This window comes from Anastrepha obliqua, chromosome 1, assembly GCF_027943255.1.
Source record: "Anastrepha obliqua isolate idAnaObli1 chromosome 1, idAnaObli1_1.0, whole genome shotgun sequence".
Taxonomy (NCBI): domain Eukaryota; kingdom Metazoa; phylum Arthropoda; class Insecta; order Diptera; family Tephritidae; genus Anastrepha; species Anastrepha obliqua.
The window spans coordinates 34,739,896-34,763,476 of record NC_072892.1 but is presented as its reverse complement, the minus strand read 5'-3'; the positions used below and the strand labels follow the sequence as shown (position 1 = coordinate 34,763,476).

Sequence of the window (23,581 nt, the reverse complement as noted above, 5' to 3'; positions counted from 1 at the left end):
AACATGGGATTAGGATGCTGCCTGAAAGATGGCAAAAGGTCATTGATTCAAATGGGCAATACATTATAGAATAAAGTCTTTGATTTTCTAAAAAAATCTGCAATTACTTAGTTGCCAACCCAATAGAAAAGTAGCAGCTAAAGAGTGCGAATTCGTTTATCAACCAAAATTTCTGGTTTTCAAATTTGAATTTGTCTACTTTTATCAATTAAATGTATAAAATGAATAATTTTGTATCGACTTTGGTACCTTTAGCAATATAATAAATTGTGCGCAATTTCCTTACGAATATTATAAAAACTTGCTCACTCGACAGTTCAATTTAGGTTGAAATACTAGGACTGCAACCACAGCATTCCCGACATGTTCCAGTGATTTAGGATTTATTTCTAGATACAGGGTGGCTGATGAATTTTGCTACATTAAGAAACTCAAATAACTTTTTTTTTAGTGTATGGAATTCATTTATTTTTTTTTTCAAGTTGAAGGTCATTAAGTTTTATAAAATGTAGCTTAACTAGTTTTAAAAATAATTGCCCCCTATGCTCGTTGACACAAGTGCGGCATCTTAGTAAAAAGTTGTTCATTGCTGCTTTGAGAGTTGCGACAGGAATAGCCGCAATTGTTGCCCGAATGGATTGTTTTAGTTCATCCAAATTTGTTGGCTTTGTTTTATAAACTTCTTGTTTACATAAACCCCACAAGAAAAAGTCAGGTGCAGTAAGGTCAGGCGACCTGGGGGGCCAACGAAATTCGGAGTTTCTTGAAATCAGTTTATTGGGAAATTTCCGTCGCAACTCTGTCATAACAGTCTGGGCTATGTGAGACGTTGCCCCATCTTGTTGAAACCACACAGAGTTGAAAGGAATTCTCTTTCGGCGTAGTTCTGGATATAAAAATTCTTTCAGCATTTTCAAATAACGGTCTCCAGTAACCGTAACGGTGTGACCATTTTCTTCAAAAAAATAAGGCCCGACAATACAGCGTGAAGAAACCGCACACCACACTGTCACGCGAAGAGGATGCAATTCCGTCTCGTGGAGTATCTGTGGGTTAGAAGTACTCCATATTCGACAATTTTGTTTGTTCACATTGCCGTTCAAATCGAAATGGGGCTCATCAGACATGAAAAGGCAGTTTAACATGTTTTGGTCTTCTTCCACCATTTGCAGGATCTTCTGGCAAAATTCCAAACGAATCGGCAAGTCTGCTGCATTCAGTTTGTTAACCATTTGAATTTTGTAGGGAAATAAGTCTAAATCTTTGTGCATTATTGTTTGCAAAGTCGGCTGACACCAAGTTGAGCAGATAAGCTTCTTGTTGCAACCCTTGGATTGCTTTGTATAGCTGCAGCTACAGCAGCGATCGTTTCCTCCGTCCGAACTGGTGGGCCTTCTTGCGACTATTCCTTGCTCAGCAAAATTATTCACCAGTCTCATTATGGTCCATCTGCTCGGGGGATCGCCGTCAAACATCCGCCTGTACTCTCTCTGTACCAAAACTACGGACTCCAGTGCGTGATAGCGGCGGACTATCCAAATTCTTGTTTGCGTGTCCCAGTTATCCATTTTAATAAATTTTAAAGATCAATCTTCCAATTAAAACAAAAATGGAACAGATAACTTAAAAAGAAAAAAAGTTATTCAATTTTTTTCTGGTAGCGGCTTTCATTAGCCACCCTGTATTTAGGTAACAATTTCACTGTGGATCAATTTCTGGTCTATGTGCGATATACAGGATCAACCAAGTCTAGCCTAAAATGTATTATACCTAAATCGATGAAGTTTTGGCTGACTTGTTCCCGTTTTTCCTAAACCCATACTGCAAAAAATAAGTCTAAAATAGATCGAAAAAAATCGCATTACTTTGCTTGAGAAGGCGTCTTCGGTTCGCCCCAAACGTTAGCGAGTAGCGAATAGATGAAGCAATTGGAATGCATAAACCTATGCAGGCAAAACTGGGAAGGAGCTGCCAAAAATTACATTTCTTTGGAAGTACTTAATGAGTATTAGTAAGACCACAGCTTTTGTGGCTTTAACGCGTTACTTGTGACGCTCGTGCCCTGTCAACCCCTTTTATGTTCCCCGTTCTTGTCAATGTTGTTGTTGCCTGTAGATTAAAAACTAATAATTGCAAAGTATGCGAACACGGCGGGAACATCAAGAAAAAATTCGCAAAATTGAAGCAACAAAATTTGCACTGTATGCACGCGGTCTAATGAAACTTACGAAATATCAAAAAAGAGAGTTGGGAGCATTAGAAATAGTGAGTTTTACCAGTTTTATGAGATAAAACCAAGGACGATAGATACCAGGTTTTCTCGTTAGGTATGGTGAAAAAAATGAGGGGGACTTCGGATTCTACGTCATTCGTTTTGTGTTTCACAAAATTTAGCTTTGGCTTAGAGAAACACAAAACGAGTGACGTCGACATACCTGTCAAATTCGTTCAGAGGCGAATAACGATCTCATCACGATCATACATCACTAACACAATCTCAGTGACGTCAGCCCATCAACTGATTCTGTCAAAATCGTTCAGAGTCGAATAATGGTCTGCTAAAAACCTCACCTTTAACATCTTTTCACTATGACCCATACCGGCTAGCGGCGAATCTTGCTCGATAGCTTTGTTGTTGATTTCGCATGCAAATGTTTCATTAAGCGAGCAGGTCAAAAAGCATAGCGAGCAGAGAAGTGGCGATTCGAAGTCATTTAAATTTTTGAACATTTTTATGCAGATCTGCTTAGCTTACTAAATTTTAAGATGATTTGTTGGAAAACATATTTTTTAAGAGCTAATTTTATTTATAAAAAAACTCGATTTTCGGAGGTACTTTCACAATGGTCCAGCTTAGGTAAGTCTTAATATTTTTCCGATTTTTTCGTATGGAGAATGATGCACCCTAATATATATACATACATATTAAGTACGCAAATGCCACACAATGTGAAATGTTCCTTCATTTACTTGATGCAATTTTTATTGTATAAACAAACAATTATACAAACAAATTTTGAAGTGGATATTGAACAACTGAATTAGGGCTCTTAACCCTTTATGGCATCATGTAACAGATATGTATGTACACATATTGGCAACGCGGGAATAGAGCTGCTTTAAATTTCAAGTGTTTGTACGACAGTGAGTTTTACAAGTCTAATGAGCTGTAGCCATACTCGCTAGCGCGAATCTTGCTCGATAACTTTGTTGTTGCTTTCGCAAGCAAATTTTTCGCTAAGTTAATCGAGCATAGAGATAACGAGCGAGGAAACTGGCAAATAGAAGAGGCCTATAGTAGATTTATCTTCTTTGTGGGCATTACATCGCATTACTTTCATTCGAAAAAGACTCCGTTCAAAGGAATTCCCTTACATTTTCGAGCAAAAGAAAATAATTTTTTGCCTTTATGCGCTAAAAATGTTAAATAGGCTAATGGAATGAAAGAAAAATACTTCGTTTTTAAGTTTCTCTTTTGATTTGCTAATATTGCCACTGCAAAAAAATCGTATACAGTCTGTGTCAGAAAAATAGAATCAGTAACTTCAAGATATATTTCGTTCTGCTTTCTGCTGCATAATAGTTCCACTCAAGGGCTACGACGAAAGTGCTAACTCAGGTTAGTGTCGTTCAAAACTTTTCCGTAAACGCAACCAAACAAAAATGAGTGAGAAGTACGCGAAGCATTTTTAGACGGTATTTTTGTGCACGCATTCGAAAGGACCGAAATAATCTTACACCGTGGCTGCAAAAGTAATTAAAATTGATGACTTTACAAAAATGTTGATGACTTTTCCGAGCGCGGCTTAAAGCGAGTGACGACAAAAAAGCAGGATAAAGTGATCGTCCAACTTTTTAAGCGGGACCCTTCTTTGTGACTACGCCAAGCACGATCTGTTCTTGCTAAAAAGGGAATAGATGTGAGTATCAACACCAGCGAACGTCGACTGAAGGAGGCGAACATACTATATCCTACCGTCCCACATCGTCAAAACCACTGCTCTCAGAAAAACACATTGAGAAACAAAAAAACAAGAAAATGGCGTCACAGTATTGGACTGACCCTCCCAGTCCCCAGACGCCAACTCCATTGATAATGTGTGGGGAACTATGAAAACGCATCTTGCCGGAAGGCCAGTCCATGATTTAAAGCAATTCGTGCGTCAAGTTCGCAAAATCTAGTCCTGTTTGTCGACAAGATACGCAGAAAAGCTGGTTCAAGGCATGAAGAAGATGCCAGGCTATACTCGACAACGATGAAGACTACACGGCTTATTGAGTAATTGAGGCTCGTAATTTTGTACACATTTTCATGTAAAAAAAATTTCAATATATATCTTTTATATCATGAATAATCGCGGTTCTTTTTTACTGACACAGACTGTATATGAAAATATAGCTGCCAAAACGCCAAGGTGGCAATTCATTGCATGCGATAAAACTAAAACTCATGCCATAAGCTCTGCGATGAGTGGTCTCCATTTGCATTATTTCCCATGAGATGGTTTGCGTGCGATCAGCGTTCGCATGCCGACGCAGGGGATAGTAAACACCAACAACATGGGAATTATTTTCTTTCCCGTGGCGAACAACGCGAAATGAAAATTGTCAACCGATCCCCAGTGTGTGGCGAAATGAATCACGATTTACATAATGCAGAGATGTAGCCAACATCGGACCTTCAATCGGTTCTCAGCGGCTGTCAATGAATCAGATGATTTGCTGAGACTCCAGCAACATTCCGCAAACATATAGAAAGCATGTTTAAGCTGTTACAAAACCATATTTTAATGTCAACATCTTTATAGTTCACCCTGCGCAATGTTAAGATATTCTATAATAGGATTTACTGAAAAGGCAGGCAATTAAGCAACAGACGAAAAAAGTGACAAGAGAGCGAAAGAGCTACAGAGAATGTTGCAATGTTAGAGTAATCACACTGGGAGAGGAGACACGGGGACGCTCCCACGATCCCACGACAGTTTGTTCTACGTTACCGGAACCACCCGGATTTCTATTCGGCCAAAGACTGTCACTCCAGCAGCATTCCCCGTACATGCTTGGGAAATATTTAAAACAACAACAACACGGGGACGATTATTAATCAAATTTTGTTTATATGCCTTTCCAAAATATTTTGAGTGTCTTTATGAAGCTTATTGTAAAAAGCAAACGTTGAAATCGACATTACTTGTATAGTTTTTTGAGTAAACTTTGTTTGCCCTGTTCTCAGCAAAATAAACCGCAAAAATTAATTATCTTACCCAAAAACCACATACATATGTATGTATGTATTGTATGTACAAACATTCTCTTAAAACTTAAGAAAATTTAAAAACCAAATTTATTGTGGATAAATAACTAAAATTAAAAGTAAGGAGGTGCATTACACACTTCAGAGCCGATACACAATTGCCGGCAAAATACATTCTGTCAAAAAAATATCGGAAATTGTTCATTTAAAGAGCGCACGTTACACATACATAGTAGTTATGTCTAATTTTTGACGTGATAACGTCTTATAATTCGATTTAACAGGCTGCACGCACGAAAAAATGTGTCGTTACCTTGCTCATTACTGTTCATTGCCGTTACCTTGCTCATACTAGTGTTACCTTGCTCATTACTGTTCATATGTAGTTACCTTGCTCATATGTAGTTACCTTGCTCATATGTAGTTACCTTGCTCATATTAGTGTTACCTTGCTCATATGTAGTTACCTTGCTCATATGTAGTTACCTTGCTCATATGTAGTTACCTTGCTCATATGTAGTTACCTTGCTCATATGTAGTTACCTTGCTCATATTAGTGTTACCTTGCTCATATGTAGTTACCTTGCTCATATGTAGTTACCTTGCTCATATGTAGTTACCTTGCTCATTGCATTGAATGAACTGCAAGCGAAAGAGCGGAAGGAACGACAAAGCAAACAAAGCAAACGAACGGCAACGTTCGACATCTTGCTCTCCCCTACTTAAGTGAGCGTATATATGTATGTATGTATATGCGCATATGTACATATATAAATTCACGTATTTGTATTGGCATATGCCTTCTTATTGATTATTATTATTTTGATTTACTTGAGAATTTCAAATAAAACCAAGTTTGTTAATAATACCTGTTGTTTTAATGTTATTATTATTATTTTTTTATTATATCTGAAGGAAAAAATGTATGGTAATATTTACCATATCTATACTAATATTATAAAGAGGAAAACTTTGTTTGTTTGGTTGTAATGAATAGGCTCAAAAACTACTGGACCGATTTTAAAAATTCTTTCACCATTCGAAAGCTACATCACGAGTAACATGGATTATATTTTATTTTGGAAATAGGGCTCGAGATATAGGTCAAAACGTGGACCCGGGTAACCTTCGGATGTGTATGTACAATATGGGTATCAAATGAAAGCTGTTGATAAGTGCTTTAATACGGGGTAATTTTCATACCTATTGATGACTAGGGTCTGGAAATATATGCCAAAACGTGGACCCGCCGTGTCTTTGCACCGAATTAAACCAAACTTACACACATTGTTAAGTAGGTATTGAAGATGATTTCCGTATAGTTTGAATACCTATACCGAGATATAGGTCAAAACGTTGACCCGGGTAACCTTCGGATGTGTATGTACAATATGGGTATCAAATGGAAGCTGTTGGTGAATGCTTTAGTTCAGAGTATTTCCATCCGCTCCGTGACTAGGGTCTCGAGATAGAGACCAAAACGTGGACCCTAGAATGTGTTTGTACAATATGGATATCAAATGAAAGCTGTTGATAAGTGCTTTAATAGGGGGTAATTTTCATACCTATTGATGACTAGGGTCTGGAAATATATGCCAAAACGTGGACCCGCCGGGTCTTTGCACCGAATTAAACCAAACTTACACACATTGTTAAGGAGGTATTGAAGATGGTTTCCGTATTGTTTGTGTACATATTGGTAGATATGGTCTCGAGATATAGGTCAAAACGTGGACCCGGGTAACCTTTGGTTGTGTATGTACAATATGGGTATCAAATGAAAGCTGTTGATAAGTGCTTTAATACGGGGTAATTTGTTATGTTATGTTATGTTATGTTATGTTATGTTATGTTATGTTATGTTATGTTATGTTATGTTATGTTATGTTATGTTATGTTATGTTATGTTATGTTATGTTATGTTATGTTATGTTATGTTATGTTATGTTATGTTATGTTATGTTATGTTATGTTGTGTTGTGTTGTGTTGTGTTGTGTTGTGTTGTGTTATGTCATGTTATGTTATGTTATGTTATGTTATGTTATGTTATGTTATGTTATGTTATGTTATGTTATGTTATGTTATGTTATGTTATGTTATGTTATGTTATGTTATGTTATGTTATGTTATGTTATGTTATGTTATGTTATGTTATGTTATGTTAAAGTATATGTTATGTTAATGTTAACTCATTCTCTATATCCATACAAAATATGTATCAAACAAATAAAATTAAAATTTTCTTTTGAAAAATGCAACCATTCAATCAGTATTTTCTTATGACGTTATCACGTTAAACTATCGTCAGTAAACCGACTTTGCAGACAACCTCTTTTTTCCTGGAATGTTGGTACAACTGTCCTCTTTAGTGCCGCAGAGTTTGAGCGCGATCTGTCAGTTAGTGTGTTTTTGGCATTTAATTATATCAGTCAACCGCAGGTGTGCTCTGCGATTTTCACTATGGATAAAAATATCGAACAAAAAATTTGTCTTAAATTTTGTGTGTTTGAACAGGATTTCATGCGCCATTTTGTTGAAAATGTAGCAGAAAGCCTATGGCGAGTGTGCTTTATCAAACACACGGGTCTACGAGTGGTATAAGGCTTTTGCAGAGCGCCGAGAAGTCGTGGAAGATTTGCCCCGATATGGTCCCCCATCAACGTCTTCAACGGATGAAAACGTCGACAAAGTCAAGGAAAGCGGTGCTGGAAAACCAGCATTTAAGTTTGGGGGCAATAGCTCGTGACCTTAGCGTGTCTCACAAACCAATTCGCAACATTTTACACCATCTATTGGGCATGAGACTCGTGCCAAGAGAGTTGAATTACTTTCAAAAAATTCATCGGAAGAAGGTGGCTGAAGACATGCTTGAGCAAGTGAATTCGGACCCACCGTTTATCCAGCGCATCATAACAGGTGAAGAGACATGGGTATATGAGTTTGACAAAACTTAAATTGCCACTCCGCGGACGTCGCTTTGAGTCGATAGAGGTCATTAAGGAGAATTTGCTGAAGGAGCTGCAGAAGATCTCTTCAAATGAGTTTAAAAGGTGCTTTGATGACTGGACTATCGTTGGCATATGTGTATTGCTTCGAATGGAGCCTATTTTGAAGGCGACAAAATAAATTTTGATGATTAAACAATAATTTTGCGTTTTATTGAACGATTCTCGGTACTTTTTTGACAGAACGTACCTCAGTCGCCGAAACAAAGTGGAGAAAAAATTTTACCCGACTTAATGTACATACATATACATACATATACATACATATTGATTCATATTTGGATACTTGGAAGAGGAGAAGGTGTTGCAAAAATTTGATCTAGAGCAATTTGTACACCCGTTAATTTAATCCGCTAATTGAATAAGTTTCATTTGCTGACGCTGGGATATAAAAACATCTTCTAGAATACTTGAAATGGAAGAGACATTGGCGATGTCATACACAAAATTTTTAGCGAGCCGAGTTTCCTTTTGAAAATAATGCCTGATACGAGGTGTGTTCAAAAAGTATCGCGAATTTTGAATTTTCGCAGGTTACGTATATTCGAATTTCGATTTTTTTGTGGCGATATGTTGGTACTCATGTCTCTCACTCATGTCGACGAGTTCAGCCATTTTGAATGTTCAGTTAATTGTTGACAGCTGCTTTACTTGCACGTGTTACGATTTTTACCTGTTCAAAAAGATGGATCAATGAACCTGTATCAAATTTTGTGTGACAAACGAAATTAAGTGCACAAATGCATTCCGAATGTTGATTGTGTCATACGGAGAAGCTACATTGGACCAAAGCAACGTTTATCGGTGGTACAAAATGTTCTCGGAAGGCCGAGAAGATGTGAACGACGAAAAGCGTGCCGGATGCCCGAGCACTTCAACAATGGACGGAAAAATTGATGAAGTGAAAAAAAATGGTATTGGTCAATCGTCGAATCCTCGTTAGAGAAGTTGCTGAGGACCCAGACATATGGATTGGCTCGTGCCATTCGATTTTTTTCAATGATTTGGGCATGAGACGGGTCGTCGCAAAATTCGTACCAAAACTGCTCAATTTCGACCAAAAGCAGCATCGCATCAATATTGCTAATGAGATGTTGGACTCTGTCCGCGACAAGACAAATTTGCTCCAGAGGATCATAACTCGTGCCGAATCGTGGGCCTATGGTTATGACGTGGAAACCAAACCTCAATCATCTCAATTGAAGCTGCCGCACGAACCAAGACCGAAAAAAGCGTGCCAAGTTCGGTCGAATGTAAAAGTTTTGCTTACCGTTTTCTTCGATTGCAGGGGCGTTGTGCAACATGAATTCTTGCCGCAGAGTAAAACGGTCAATAAGGAATATTACCTGCAAGTTATGCGCAATTTGCGCGAAGCAATCACCCAGAAACGCCCGGATTTGTGGAAAAACAAAAATTGGCCCTGAAAAGGCCTATGAAAGGACGACGCTACTTTACGATTGACGCGATAAAGACGGCATCGAAGGAGGATCTGAGCAAGATAAAAAAAAATAATTTTTTGAAGTGCTTCGAAGATTGGAAAAAACGTTGGCACATGTGCATAATATCTCATGGGGATTACTTTGAAGGGGACATCTATTGTTAATGAATAAATAAATAATTTTTGAAAAAACACAAAATTCGCGATACTTTTTGAACACACCTCGTATGTTTGGCATATCATGGTCTATCCTGTATAAGTAGCAGTTCCACCTGTTACAAAATGCTGAACGTACATAGACGTTTTAGTGTTACGCGGTTCATACGAGACAGCTCGAGATTTTCATTTGCCATAGGTGGTTGTTGGTATCCGATAACGACATGCATGTTTCGATGACGGCATTCGAATTTAGATGTTAATTGACTCTCGATGAATGCCCGTTTATAGTTCTTCCACGTATCTGGCAAGCGAATCGGCTGTGCCCTACAACTGTCTGATGGAGTTGGGCCTGTGGTAATCAAGTACAGGGTAGGCCATATAGCGTTTGCTTTTTGAACCACCTATTTTTTGAGAATGGTAACACAAATGACATGTCAAATGTGTTCATAATTTACTTAAAGGTTGGACATTTACGAAATGGGACGCTATACGCTTGAACAAAATTGGGAAATATTGAAAACCTATTTCCAAAGTGGTGAGTCTTCTTCTTCTTTTCTGATGAAGCTCATTTTCACATCGGTGGCTACGTCAATAAGCAAAATTGTCGGAGTTGTGGCTTAGAAAATCCACACGTTACTGTAGAAAAGCAAATGCATCCACAACGAGTCACTGTTTGGTGCGGTTTTTGGTCTGGCGGCATCATCGGGCCATTTTTTTTCGAAAATGAGCGAGGAGCCGCGGTTACAGTAAATAGCGAGCGTTACTGTGACATGCTCAACGAGTTGTTTCCAAATATTGAAGAGGATGGCATGGACGACATTTGGTTTCAACAGGACGGTGCAACTTGTCACACTGCCAAAGTTACACTCGAACTTTTGGCTACCGTTTTTGAAAACCGAATAATCAGCCGAAATTCCGATATCAATTGGCCGCCTCGGAGCTGTGATTTAAGCCCGTCGGACTATTTTTTGTGGGGAGCCGTTAAGGAAAAATGCTTTGCGAACCATCCAGAGACGATTGATGCCTTAAAACACGTAATCGAAGTTGCCATTCATGAAATTGGAGCCCAAACAATCGAAAATGTGCTTAAAAATTGGGTTGATCGAATGGCCTACTGTAAAGCCAATCGTGGAAGTCATTTGAGCGATATTATTTTTCATTCATAAATGAAAATGTTCAATCTTCAAAATAAAAAAAAAAGTTTGAAAAAATATTGATTCGTTTTTTTTTTTTATAGCCGATTCAAAAAGCAAATTTTACATAGCCCACCCTATATTAGCTGCCTTGACAGGGCTAGTTAAATACCTGGGAGCTTCTATTTGGCCTCACTGCACATTATTTTGTGAGGTGCTTTAAGAAGGTAATCTGGTTTAAACGCCTTAATTTTAGGTATTTTTAAAACTAAGATAAAAAAAATTAAAAACATTTTTCCTATCCATTTTTTATGGTTTTTATTAATATTGGAAAAGTATAAAAAAAATATATAAAAAAAAAAATAAAAAAAATCGTGGAATTACAGGCCTGCGGTGTGGGAGCTACACAAAAAACGGTGCTCCATGGTTGACATGATTCCAACCCTTGAAGTGATCTAAAACAAACAAATTAAAAAAATTCTTCATTAGTTAGGATGTCGCTATCGGATTACGCCAAATCAAAGAAAAAAAATTCACAAAATGGCGTCAAAGTGACAAAGAATTTTTTTTTGCCCTCTTTTGTTACCTTTTCAAATTTTTTTAAACTGCTTCAAACTTAAATTTTTCAAAATCCGAGACATACGCGATAGACATTTTTATCAAACTTCAAAGCGATCGGCCTAGTAGAACTTGAGATATTATGACGACCATCTCAAAAAAAGTAGTTTTGAGAAAATCGCGTTTGAAGTTTGAGCAACAATTCCAATAGAATAACTTAGATCGCAATATTTACTACTCACTCTGGATTAATCGGTGATATATTTCCAGGTATGTATATATTATAGAAGTATAAAGTATATACATACATATGTATAGAATAAATAAAGGTTGTGTGGGATACAAAAGATTTTCTGGAAAGAACGAGTCCTCGTCACGTCACAAAATCCGCTGTATCTCCGAAAATAATTCGAATTTTGAAAAATCCGTTGAAGGGCATATTTTTGAATGTCTAAACTTTAAAAATATGCAAAAAAAAATCGATTTTTTCAAATTTCTAGACCAGCACATCCCCTTAAAAACTGATGTATTGCAGACAATCCATAAACCATTCCTATGGGCAAATGCCAAAGCTGCTGTTTCTGAAGTAGAGACAAAAATGGTTTAAGATAATTGAGTTGACCGCATGTATTACTGAGAAACCAGCCGAATCAAGTCTGTATTCCGCCCGGAGGGGAAATGGTTGTATTCTTTATGAATATAATAATAATAAAAAATAACTTGCAGAACGGCTCCCGATCTGCGCGATTTAGTAAGTTGACCGAGTAATTTGTTTTAATAAAAAGGAGCTGCAGACATTTAAATTATCGAATAAAAGTTTAAAAGAGATTAATACACAAGAGCAAAATAGTATCTTTCCATTAACGCGGTAGGAAAAACCAAAAGATAGAAACTATTTTCTAATAGCGGCAGTCGCCACTCGCCAGGCAAAGGCAACCACCGAGTGTTGCTACGGCATGGAAAATCAGTTCATAAAAAGTAATTTGCCGTTCGGAAGCAGCTTAAAATTGTGTCGTTTTTGTGCAACAGCATCAAAACGCACTCCACAAATTGGAGGAGAAGCTCGGCCAAACATCTAAACACAGAAGTGTATGTGCCAATTTTTTATTTGATTTTTTATGTATAGTCATAAATTGGCCACCCAAGACATAAATACATATAAAGGGTGATCAGATTGGAGGTACTTTTTCCAATAGGGTTTTTTGACAAATCACGCGTGACTATTGTCTAACTAAATACATGATTGTTTTCAGTATTCGTTGGTATGTATTCATCATGGAAGGACTCAACAACGTTTACAAATCGTACAATTTTAGTACGAAAATCGATGCTCTGTTAAAAGTGTTCATCGCGCGCTCAGACTAATTTATGGAGAATATAACCGTTCAGGGATGAGGCCCGTTTTTAACTTAATGGTTAACGTCAATAAGAAAAATTACTGTGTTTGGGCTGAAGAGCAACCCGAAGCCATTCAAGAACAGCCATTATATCCACTGAAAACAACCGTTTGGTGCGGCCAATGAGCCGGAGGAGTCATCGACCCATATTTCTTTAAAGACGACGCTAGCGCCAATATAACAGTGCATGGCGAATGCTATCGCACTATGATAAACGACTTTTTGATGGCGGAAATTGAAGCCCATGAACTGCACAACATTTGGATCCAAAAACACGAAGCTACTTGCCATACAGCCCGTGAAACAACGGATTTACTGCGTCGTCGTTTCGGCGAGAAATTTATCTGTCGTCTCGAACCAGTAGGATTGACCACAAAGATCGTGTCATATCACACATTTAGACTTTAATTTTTGTGGGTTTATAAAGTCTAAATACTTTGTTGGTAAACCAGCTGCGATTATCTTTAAATAATAAATGCCATGAATGGTTCCACACAAAAGTAATAAATATTGTCCAATCAATTTGAATTTTCGTTGTTTTATTTCAATTTAAAATCCGATACCGCTAAATTCATCTCCCTTTATAGGTACTTACATACTAACGACATGAGTTCTGAAGGCGTGATATAATTATAAACAACAGAGACCGGCATCGGCTCGAGCCGTCTCGTGCATCATCCTCTAAATTTGGTACAACCGTCGCCAGCTATGCAGACATGTACGAGACGAAACATTCTATTTTCGAGTTGGCATGATTGCTGGTTTGTATTTTTGTGTATGCGTCGTGCCGAAGGCTTGTTAGGTATGCATTCAAGGAATAACACAACAACCAGCAGCCGTTCAGCAAATGCACGCAAAGGCAAACAATACTAGAAGGTCTCGAATGGATCGAGTGGCTCCCGCCATAAAACGTTGGAGGTAAGCCTGCTGCAGTTAAAACGTACATTAGCCTAAAGCCTTAACAACCTTTTTACCCCTGTTTGCTACCATCTTAAGAAAAGTTAAGTATCCTGCAGCAGCCTTGTCCAAAGCAACAAAGGCTCTCATGATCTGCAAGCATCTAGGGGGAAAATCCTGAGGCTGTAGCCCAAGAACCCTGAGATAGATGTGCAACTGATAATAAGACCAATGATAACATATGGAGCGGTCGCTCGGGCATCGAAAACCGCTCTGTCGACAGTGCAGGCAGCGCTAACACAGGTTATTTTAGCAGGCGTGGAGGTAATGCTTGAGCTGACACCGCTTCAATATTATTGATATTATTACCAGGGATGGCTTCGGGAGAGGAAAAGTGATGTCATAGATATCACTAAAGTCATCAAATTCGAAAAGAAGTTCAGAATTGAACTGGATGATAAGTTAAACTGGAATAGACCTGCATTTGAAAGGAAACTCCAGGAATGTACCCTGCACAGGTACACATATGGCTCGAAGACACAAGAGGGCATAGGCGCTGGAATACATGGCCCCCGAACCAAGCCGATGGGTAGTTTTTCAATCATCTCCAAGCGGAGATGGATATCATCTGGCAATGTACAGAGATCAATTTAGACCGATCAATTTTAAAATGAGCGAATTGCCATTCTAGGCGACAGTCAGGCGGCACTCAACGCTCTATCATCCTGTGAGATTAAGTCCTCACTGGACCTTGAGTGTATCGAGAAACCGAATCTGTTCAGTACGCACAATCGCAGGACACAGGGGTATAACTGGGAACGAAATACCGGACACATTGGCGAAAGAGACTGCGGCTTCGCCTTTAATAAAACCCGAGCCCTTCCTTGCTATAGGACAGCATACCCTCTCGGAGAAGCTTAGGGGTGAAGGGCTAAGGATAATGAGGTTTGCTGGCACCAAATTATGGAGCTACGCCAGGCAAAATCCTTATTAGGAGCGTCCAACCAAAAGAAGTTTAAAATACTTGTAAAGGATAAACTGAGACTCAGTCTCAGACTGAACAGTCATCGGTACATGATTGGGCTATGGCCTACTGAATCTTGCCGTTACTGCGACTAATCCCAGGAGAACGCAATGCACCTTCTTCTTCAATGTAGCGCTATGGCGCGGAGAAGGTTGAGATATCTCGGCCAACTGCAGCCAAAAAAGGCAAATCAATCGGGGATAATATTATATAATTAATTTATTTAATGAATCTGATATCAAAAACATTAATTTAATTAAGTTTTGTAAATATGATATTATATATCGATTATTTATAAGTGTGCACACCAGGAACTGGATGGTAATTGCCTCTTGTAATTTGTTCAGAAATGAATTCTATTGCATCTGCCAACTTACGATAATTTCGATATAAGGGGGGGGGAGTTGGAAACAATTCAACAACTTTTTTGCAAATGCCGGGCTCTAGCCAGAAGCAGGAACCGTTATTTAAGATCCTACTTCGTACTGAATATGGATGATCTATACACTTTAGGTATCAACAACCTTTTACGCTTTGTCCAAAGCTCAGGATGATTCAATCTGGAAGGGGAAATGTAGTCCAGCCTCTGCTGCTCACATCGGACCTATTTCGTGATCTGAGTGGCATCGCTGTCCCAATGTGCGATGTAGCTGCCAAACCTAACCTAACCTAGCAGGTAAGAAATATTTTAGAAAATAATGTTCAGTTTAAGAAGATTACTCAACCTCACTAACGTGTTTGATTTAACACGGATGTTAAGTCCCGCTTGAATAGCCTAGAGATAGTCGCATGTGCTGTGTAACGGATCTTTTTTGCATCGCCACATGAATAATACGAAAAACCCATTTTTATATATAATATTTTAAATATTGTTTAATGGCGGCTGCCTATCAAACAATAATGAATATCTAGATATTTATAATTAAGTTAAATAATTACAAACATTTGCATGCACACACACCTGTGCACAGTAGGCTCCTACACGATTACGTTAGGCGTCGCACGATTGCGTTACTATGAATGAATGACTGAACATTAAGTTTGCGCTTCGATCGTAGCATCTTTTGCGAACTCTACTCATCACAGAGCCTCATACAAACCCAGTTTACTCAATAAACCTAGAATGGCAGCGGGTGAATTTTTTTTTTTGTAATCTTCATATTCATTTATTGCAATCTGTTTTCAGCAATATTTGTACTTAAAACTAAGAACTTTTTGAAAGCTCCCAGTAGTGCAACCATTTCTGAAATGGTCCCTTGTTGACTTCCTCTTCAGTCTGTTATAGCAGATGGGATTGAGAGGTATTTCTGTGACCAAAGTGATTGTGTGTGATTGAAGCCTTTTACGCCAGCTAAACTCTCATAGAGTTCAGACTATTCTTCGTTTTGTTTAACAAAGAAGTGTCACTCTTTGAGGTAGGGCTTGATAAAAGTACAATAATTAGTGGCTAGCCGTCGCTAGTGGCCGTGGCAGCCGTCATGCCATCCGCGGTCGAAGGCTTGAGATATGTTGAGAAATGCGGCCGTGTGAAGCTTCTTCTGCTCAAAAGCTTTGTGAATACTATTCACGACTCTGTGTACCTATTCGATGGTACCGTGCATTTTTCTGAAGCTGAATTGGTGATTTGGGATTAATTTTCGGTCTTCAATTATGGGCATCATTATTTTGGAAAAAAGAGATCCCATAACTCTAGAGGCAATGGGCAATAAGCTGATGGGACTATAAGATTAAACTTTTTAGGCGTTTTTACTGGTTTAAGGATCATATTTATTTATTTGTGCCAATTTCCATTGAGGAGGAACAACACCTGTTAGTTAGAAAAGAGATTGCTTTATCGGGCAGTTGTTTGGGTGGTTCTCCGGTGATGAGATAATATCCGAGAGCTTTCTTTGTTTTGAGCCTTTCTATTGCTGACTTTACTTCATTTTTCGAAAAAATTTTTATGGACGAGTCCATCTGTTGGATAAGTTCCAGGGTGTCTTTGACTTATTGGGCAGTGCTTAGCGAGGGTTCGAGATCATGGGGTATAAAGACTCGGGATAAGTGAAGAGCAATAAGTGACGGGCGAACATATGTGCCTCTCTTTTCGACGTACTCGGCCGAGATAACTACCCTACCCTACTAACACTTTTGGCGATTACGTTGCGAATGTAGCATTGTGGCAAGTATACACACCGAATTGGTATCGGTATCGCTATTACAGGCCTGCCAGAATAAGTTCCCTGCCTCGGTAGCGGCAACGGCGTCGATTGGCATACCGATACAAAATGCAGAGGGAAATCGAAATGAAAGTATCGCCCCATACAAAAAAAAAATCAACTGTTGTGTGTATGTAGTATTATATGTTAATGGTAATGGTGATGCCGGATGTTGAACTTGTTCTTATCTGTCCTGAAACCAACGTGAACTATTAATAAACTTTAGAACGTCCCTGATCTCCACCGAGCTGAATTCTTTAAACCCATTGAAAAAGTATTTTACTTACTTTCTTACTTATATGGCCTAATCAAGGATCACAACCCGTTACCGGGTTAAGACCGACTGCAACAGGTCTCACCAGGTGGCTCTGCTGTGTGATTTTCCGAAGCATCTTTCTCTCGAATACCCCAAGAGCGGCTGCATCAGTCTGTGACACAACCCATGTTTAAGCGCCATGGAGTAGCACGGGTAAGATGAGGGATCTCTTTTGATAGCGGAAAATGCTGCAGTAACATCTCGTAAGGAGCTGGACAACTTTTGGGGAAAATAGTATCATTTCAATGAACATCGACTCTCCGCGGTACCCTTTCCATGTGGAAGTTGAACAGGTTAAGAGGGTTAAAAGAGATCTTTTTTTACCTTGACAAAGCTGGACATGTTTCTCATTGTCATTTTGAAAGGCGAATCAGTTTTGCGGCAATACCGAACTCAGACATTGTGACGTATCGGCCTATCGAAGGCAGCCTTATAATCGACAAAGAGATGATCGATAATGTCGTCATCTTTTTCATGGGTTTTTGTCAGGATTTGGCATAGCTTGAAGATCTGGAAAATGGTGGACCTAACCACACTGATAAGGTACAATTAGTGAGCTGGCACATATAGTAGTTAAAAAAAAAAAAAATATATATATAGACAGTGAAACCTCCCCTTGCGGACACCTCCAATAAGCGGACACTCCCCATAACCGGACAAAAACTGAGGAACCAAGCTTTATGTTGTGTTTTTAGAACGAATTCCACTCTAATAACCGGACGCGGACACTTTTTCTCATTTTTTTTGTTCTAATCACCTCTCGAAAGCGGACGCGGACCTCTCGGTAACGGACAAGCAAAATATAACACTGAACAAATGTGTAAAGAAAACCATAAAAACCGCTCATAAGCGGACGCGATACTCTAATCCACGGACAACAAACGTAGTAGATTGACAATAGTTGAAATAAAAGATATTAAAAGAATATGGATGGGCGGTGATAACGTCAACAAAAAGAAAAAGTTCTTAAACGCGGATGGCTCAAAAATTTACCATTTGAGTTTCGAATGGTTCGTTAAGGCCAGAAGCCAAAATATACCAATATCGGGTATTATTATAAAGGAAAAGCAAGAGAAATCGCTGGCCGATTAGGTATTCAAAATTTTTCTGCGTCAAATGGAATCTTCCGAGGTTAATTTCGAGGATTGTGTACCAATATGGTTGGAGATAAAGAAAAGCCATTGGTTATCGGAAAAGCAGCATGCCCACGCGCCTTTAAAAGTGGCAATATAGGAAGTTTGCCAGTGGAATGGAAGTCAAACCGGAAAGCTTGGATGTCTCGTGAAATTATGTGTGAGTGGCTAGAAATGCTTGATAAAAAAATGGGCTGCCAGAAGAGAAAAATTTTATTATTTTTGGACAATGCTACAACTCACCCTCGAGATATTAAACTAGATAACATAAAGTTGATCTTTTTACCTGCTAATACAACATCCGTTTGTCAGCCCCTCGATCAGGGTATAATACAAAATTTTAAGTGTCATTACAGATGCCATATAGGTAATCAAACATATTTTGACAAAATTAGGAGACATTCCAATGAACAGACTTTCAAAAACTTTTGACATTTTGGAGGCTGTTTTTTTATTAAATCTTCATGGGACAACGTAACGGCAGAAACAATTAAGAATTGTTTTTCGAAAGCCGGGTTTCAAAAAGCTCCGCTGTTCTGACTTCGAGGCAGAGGATGATATTCCCATATCGACACTAGCGGCTTTGATAAAGATTTTAAATGAAAATCAGCAAGGTCAGTATACAGAAGAGTTTTTGTTAATCGACGAAATTGTTAATACAGAAGACATTAATATTGACGTTGTCATTGACGAAATTAATACTGAGGGATTATCTGACGGAGAAAGCGAAGACTCAAATCATGTATGTGTCCAGGATGAATGTCAGATCAGGTCATATCCTGAAGCTTAGAACAACTGCGTCGCATTATGTGATCTTCAAAACCTTTTTCTGAAACATAAACAGGAAAATCTACGACAGACTACGGTATATGAATTTTTGAAGCCTAAAATATAAATATGTTCAATCAAATACATATGTACATTCAAATGTGTAACTCATTGTTCCCAATATAAAAATGTACATACATACATATATATTTTTCAATAAATATGAAAAAAAACTGAACGTACCATAAAAGAACATAAAAAATTATTTAAAGAGGTGGGATAGTAATTTTAACCAGTGAGAGGTTTCACTGTATATAGTAGGGTTGCCTTTCTTAAATACAGGACAAAGGACACTGAGATTCCAATCATTGGGCATGCTTACTCCTAGCTGTATTTTACTGATGCATGCACCCAATCAGCTCATTGCCGCCGGCCTTTAACAGTTACGTACCGACTATAAAATGGTAAATCTGCGTCAGGATAGAGCAGGACAGAGGCGTAGAAAGTGTAAAGTCATTGTTGTTGTTGTAGCAGCCTAAACGTTCCCTTACACGTACGGGGAACGGAGCCTTGGCCGGATATAAATCCGGGTCGGTCCGTAAAGTTGTGAGTCCCCAGTTTAGCCTCCTGTCCTGGACAGAGACAGAAATCCCGCTAGGTATTGAAGGTTGCCTACATTGTTGTTGCGCCAGACTTGTCGTGCGGCATAAGTAGAGCGTTGCCGCCTTTTGTCCTTTACGTCAAAACGTGCGGCACGATAAGGCACTTTCCATACAAATACAGAAAATTAATTCGGCTGTCCGTCAAAAGCGGTACCGAAACGTACTAATTCTGGCAGGCACCGGAAATACGGTTGCACCGCACACTTGCTCAAATAGCTTTATTGCACTTATGACTTTTTATCTATAATACCATTTTTATATTTTTCCAGGAAAAACTCGTCCATCAACTTCTTATCAATGAAAGTGCTTCATTTTCAAACCCTACAACCATTCGAGCAAACTCAAACGAAGAATGCAACTACACACGGCATTCGCAATATTTTAATGATTGTGTAAATTTTGCTAAACAAACAAATAAATTCATTTCCTTAACACAAAAATGTATTTAAGATTGCGTTTGTGTAGATATATATGTACTAGCAAACCCGGCCCCCTTCGCTGGGCACGCTAAAATAGAATAGATATGGTTTAGAACAGAAAATATATGGTTTTCATATTATTTATTTATTTATTCTTTATTCAAGCGCTTTGGCATAAACAATATTTTATGTTTTTCTATTTGTTTTTGAGTAAATATAAAATATAAATTGAAAATCAGGAGAAAAGAAGATTGTTTTTAAATTTCAAATCAACGCATATGAATTAACAATCGTCTTTTTTCCTGATCATCTATGAATTTTTCGTTTCAATTTATATGTTTTATTAAGCATTGGAGCTTTTTTAACCATTATCCATTTATATTTTTCAAAAAAAAAAAAAAAAACCAAAAAAATTGTTTTTTCCACGAACACATAATTTCATTCGGATTTCACATTAAATTCTCAAATTTCGTAAGAAATTATTCACTGTTCCAAAATCCACTCCAAAAAAATTCACAAACAATTTTTACATGTTGCATTTACGTTTTTTCCTTATGGCATCCAAATCAGAAAGAAATATTGACACATTGTAACTCACACTGTCAATTTGACAGTTCAGTTCCGCCCCAAGCGTTAAAAAAGTAAGCGACATTATGGCTGGCTCAAAAGAACGCTGTACCCGTTGCCAGTGCTCCGAATTACAACCAAACTTTACGAAACCCATTTTCAATACTTAACAATGTGCATAAGTTTGGTTTAATTCGGTGCAAAGACACGGCGGGTCCACGTTTTGGCATATATTTCCAGACCCTAGTCATCAATAGGTATGAAAATTACCCCGTATTAAAGCACTTATCAACAGCTGTCATTTGATATCCATATTGTACATACACGTCCGAAGGTTACCCGGGTCCACGTTTTAACCTATATCTCGAGACCCCAGTCACGGAGCGGCATGAAAAATACTCTGTACTAAAGCATTCACCAACAGCTTCAATTTGATACCCATATTGTACATACACATCCGAAGGTTACCCGGGTCCACGTTTTAACCTATATCTCGAGACCCTATCCACCAATAGGTATCCAAACTATACGAAAACCATCTTCAATACCTTCTTAACAATGTGTGTAAGTTTGGTTTAATTCGGTGCAGACACGGCCGGTTAGCGAACACACACAAAAAGTTGACTTTATTTTATATATAAGATTTTTTTCAGTTTGTGTCCGAAAAATCCAAATATCTTACGGAACCCTATTTTTTTCCAAAATAAAATGTAATCCATGTTACTCGTGGATAATGTAGTTTTCGAACGGTGAAAGAATTTTTAAAATCGGTCCAGTAGTTTTTGAGCCTATTCGTTACAAACAAACAAACAAAGTTTTCCTCTTTATAATATTAGTATAGATATGTATATATATAATATATATACACCTTCATATATTAATGCGTTTATATATGTATGCACATTGTTCTTCTGTACAGAAATATTTATGCATTTGATTCGACAAATGTTTGCTCCGCGAAGTGATAATCGACACAGGGCATAGAACTATTTTAATCTCTTTGGCAAGATGCCATAACACAAAAGAATAATTTCTCCCTTTTAAATGTATGGACATATGTATATGTCACAAGGTAGGAGTATTTTGCCGCTACATAAACAAGAACAAAGTTATATTTGGTGTATTTGTTATGAATGCAATAATAATCGTAGTAGGACAACAATGCATACAACAACTCTTTAGAAACCTGTGCATATGTGTATATTACAAGTAGCGGTGGCGTTTAGCTCACAATAAAAATAAATTACTATGGATGTAATAACTAATGTACAAAACACGCGCGCCAACTAACCATGCGCCTGCTATCAGTATCCAACATATATACATATGCATATACCTACATATGCAGTTATATTAAGAATTCTCGGAATTGATACGGTGACTAATGCAGTCAGTTTTGTTTTGCCGTTTGTTTATATAGATTGCATGTGTGTGCATTTGCAAACTTTTAATATCTATAGCTAATCCACTTGGCACAGATTTACGAAAAATGCTATTGTTTGCATGTAACTGTAGTGCTCAACAAAATGTAAGTTGTTACCTTTATTAGAAATCAGACATTAATAATAAAATAACTAATTTTGTACACATACCAATCTCTTGTCCAGTCTTAACATTCTGCCACAGGTGCACCTCCCCAAAGCCGCCCACACCTAGTTGACGCTTCAACTGCCAAGGACCGAAATATCCCAAGGAGTTATTCATTATCAATATGTTACGTAGGATTTAAGCGCGCAAAGTGTATCTTTTTTTAGTCGCGAACCAGTTCAGCGCCACGCAATTGTAATACCGGCCACCCGTTTAACTTCCGCACTAAATCACATCAAACAAGCAATAGACGACAAATAACAAATTCAGGTTCACAAACTTGAAAAATGTCGGTATCGTGGAAATTAAAATCAAAACAGAATAGAAGTTGATAACGCACCAGTGTTGCCAGCGCCACCAAGTGTGCTATGAGGAATATCAGACTATAATTACAAATACAATATTCACTCCCACGTACAATTTAGAATAAACAAAATTTTGTATTGCTAAAAGTAGAAAAAAATAGTTATTCAGAAAGCACTAAACGTAAGCAGCAGTTCTTAGAAACGCTTCACTAAAATTATACGGAATACATTTGGCAGCGAATCTCTAAACGGTGGATTTTTGCGCTATAGTTGAGGAATTTTTGATGTAGCACAGCGTTGCATCTCAAATCGTCCCCTATACATTTTTTGATGTTTTGAGAAAATGAATTTCAAACTTTTTGTCGAAAGAAGCTCTCACTCAAATCTCGTTATATCTGTAAATATTTATTATTTTTTGACTGACGTTTTGACCCACTTTGTGGAACTAGAATTTGACAAAATTTTGACCACATATTAAATTGACGATGGAGAATCCAAAAATTCAATAAAAAAATAAAAGCCCATGAGCACATAGGCTATTGTTATACTAAGGGGACGAAATATATAATAAACGCTTCTGATAAGTCCAGCTTTACACAATTTCAAATCTGAACAGAAAGCAGATTGTTTGCTTCTCTCGTTGATTAACACAATTATAAGTAAATATAAATATTCAAAGTAAATGTTCATACATGAAATGGTGAAATAGTTGACGGGTCAGTCTGGCACTCCGCAAGTAGCACTAAAGCGCCGTTTTGAT

At 37.9% G+C, this 23,581-nt stretch overlaps 1 protein-coding gene across 1 annotated transcript in view; it reads right to left on the bottom strand.

Annotated features, from left to right (window-relative positions):
• LOC129235956 (inhibitor of nuclear factor kappa-B kinase subunit beta) overlaps positions 1-22,633 on the bottom strand; it is a 30,294-nt gene extending 7,661 nt beyond the window's left edge. The window contains exon 1 of the mRNA XM_054870051.1: positions 22,522-22,633. Within this exon, the coding sequence (XP_054726026.1) occupies positions 22,522-22,633 (112 nt within the window). The remainder of the gene's footprint in view (positions 1-22,521) is intronic.
• Positions 22,634-23,581: the final 948 nt, after the last annotated feature.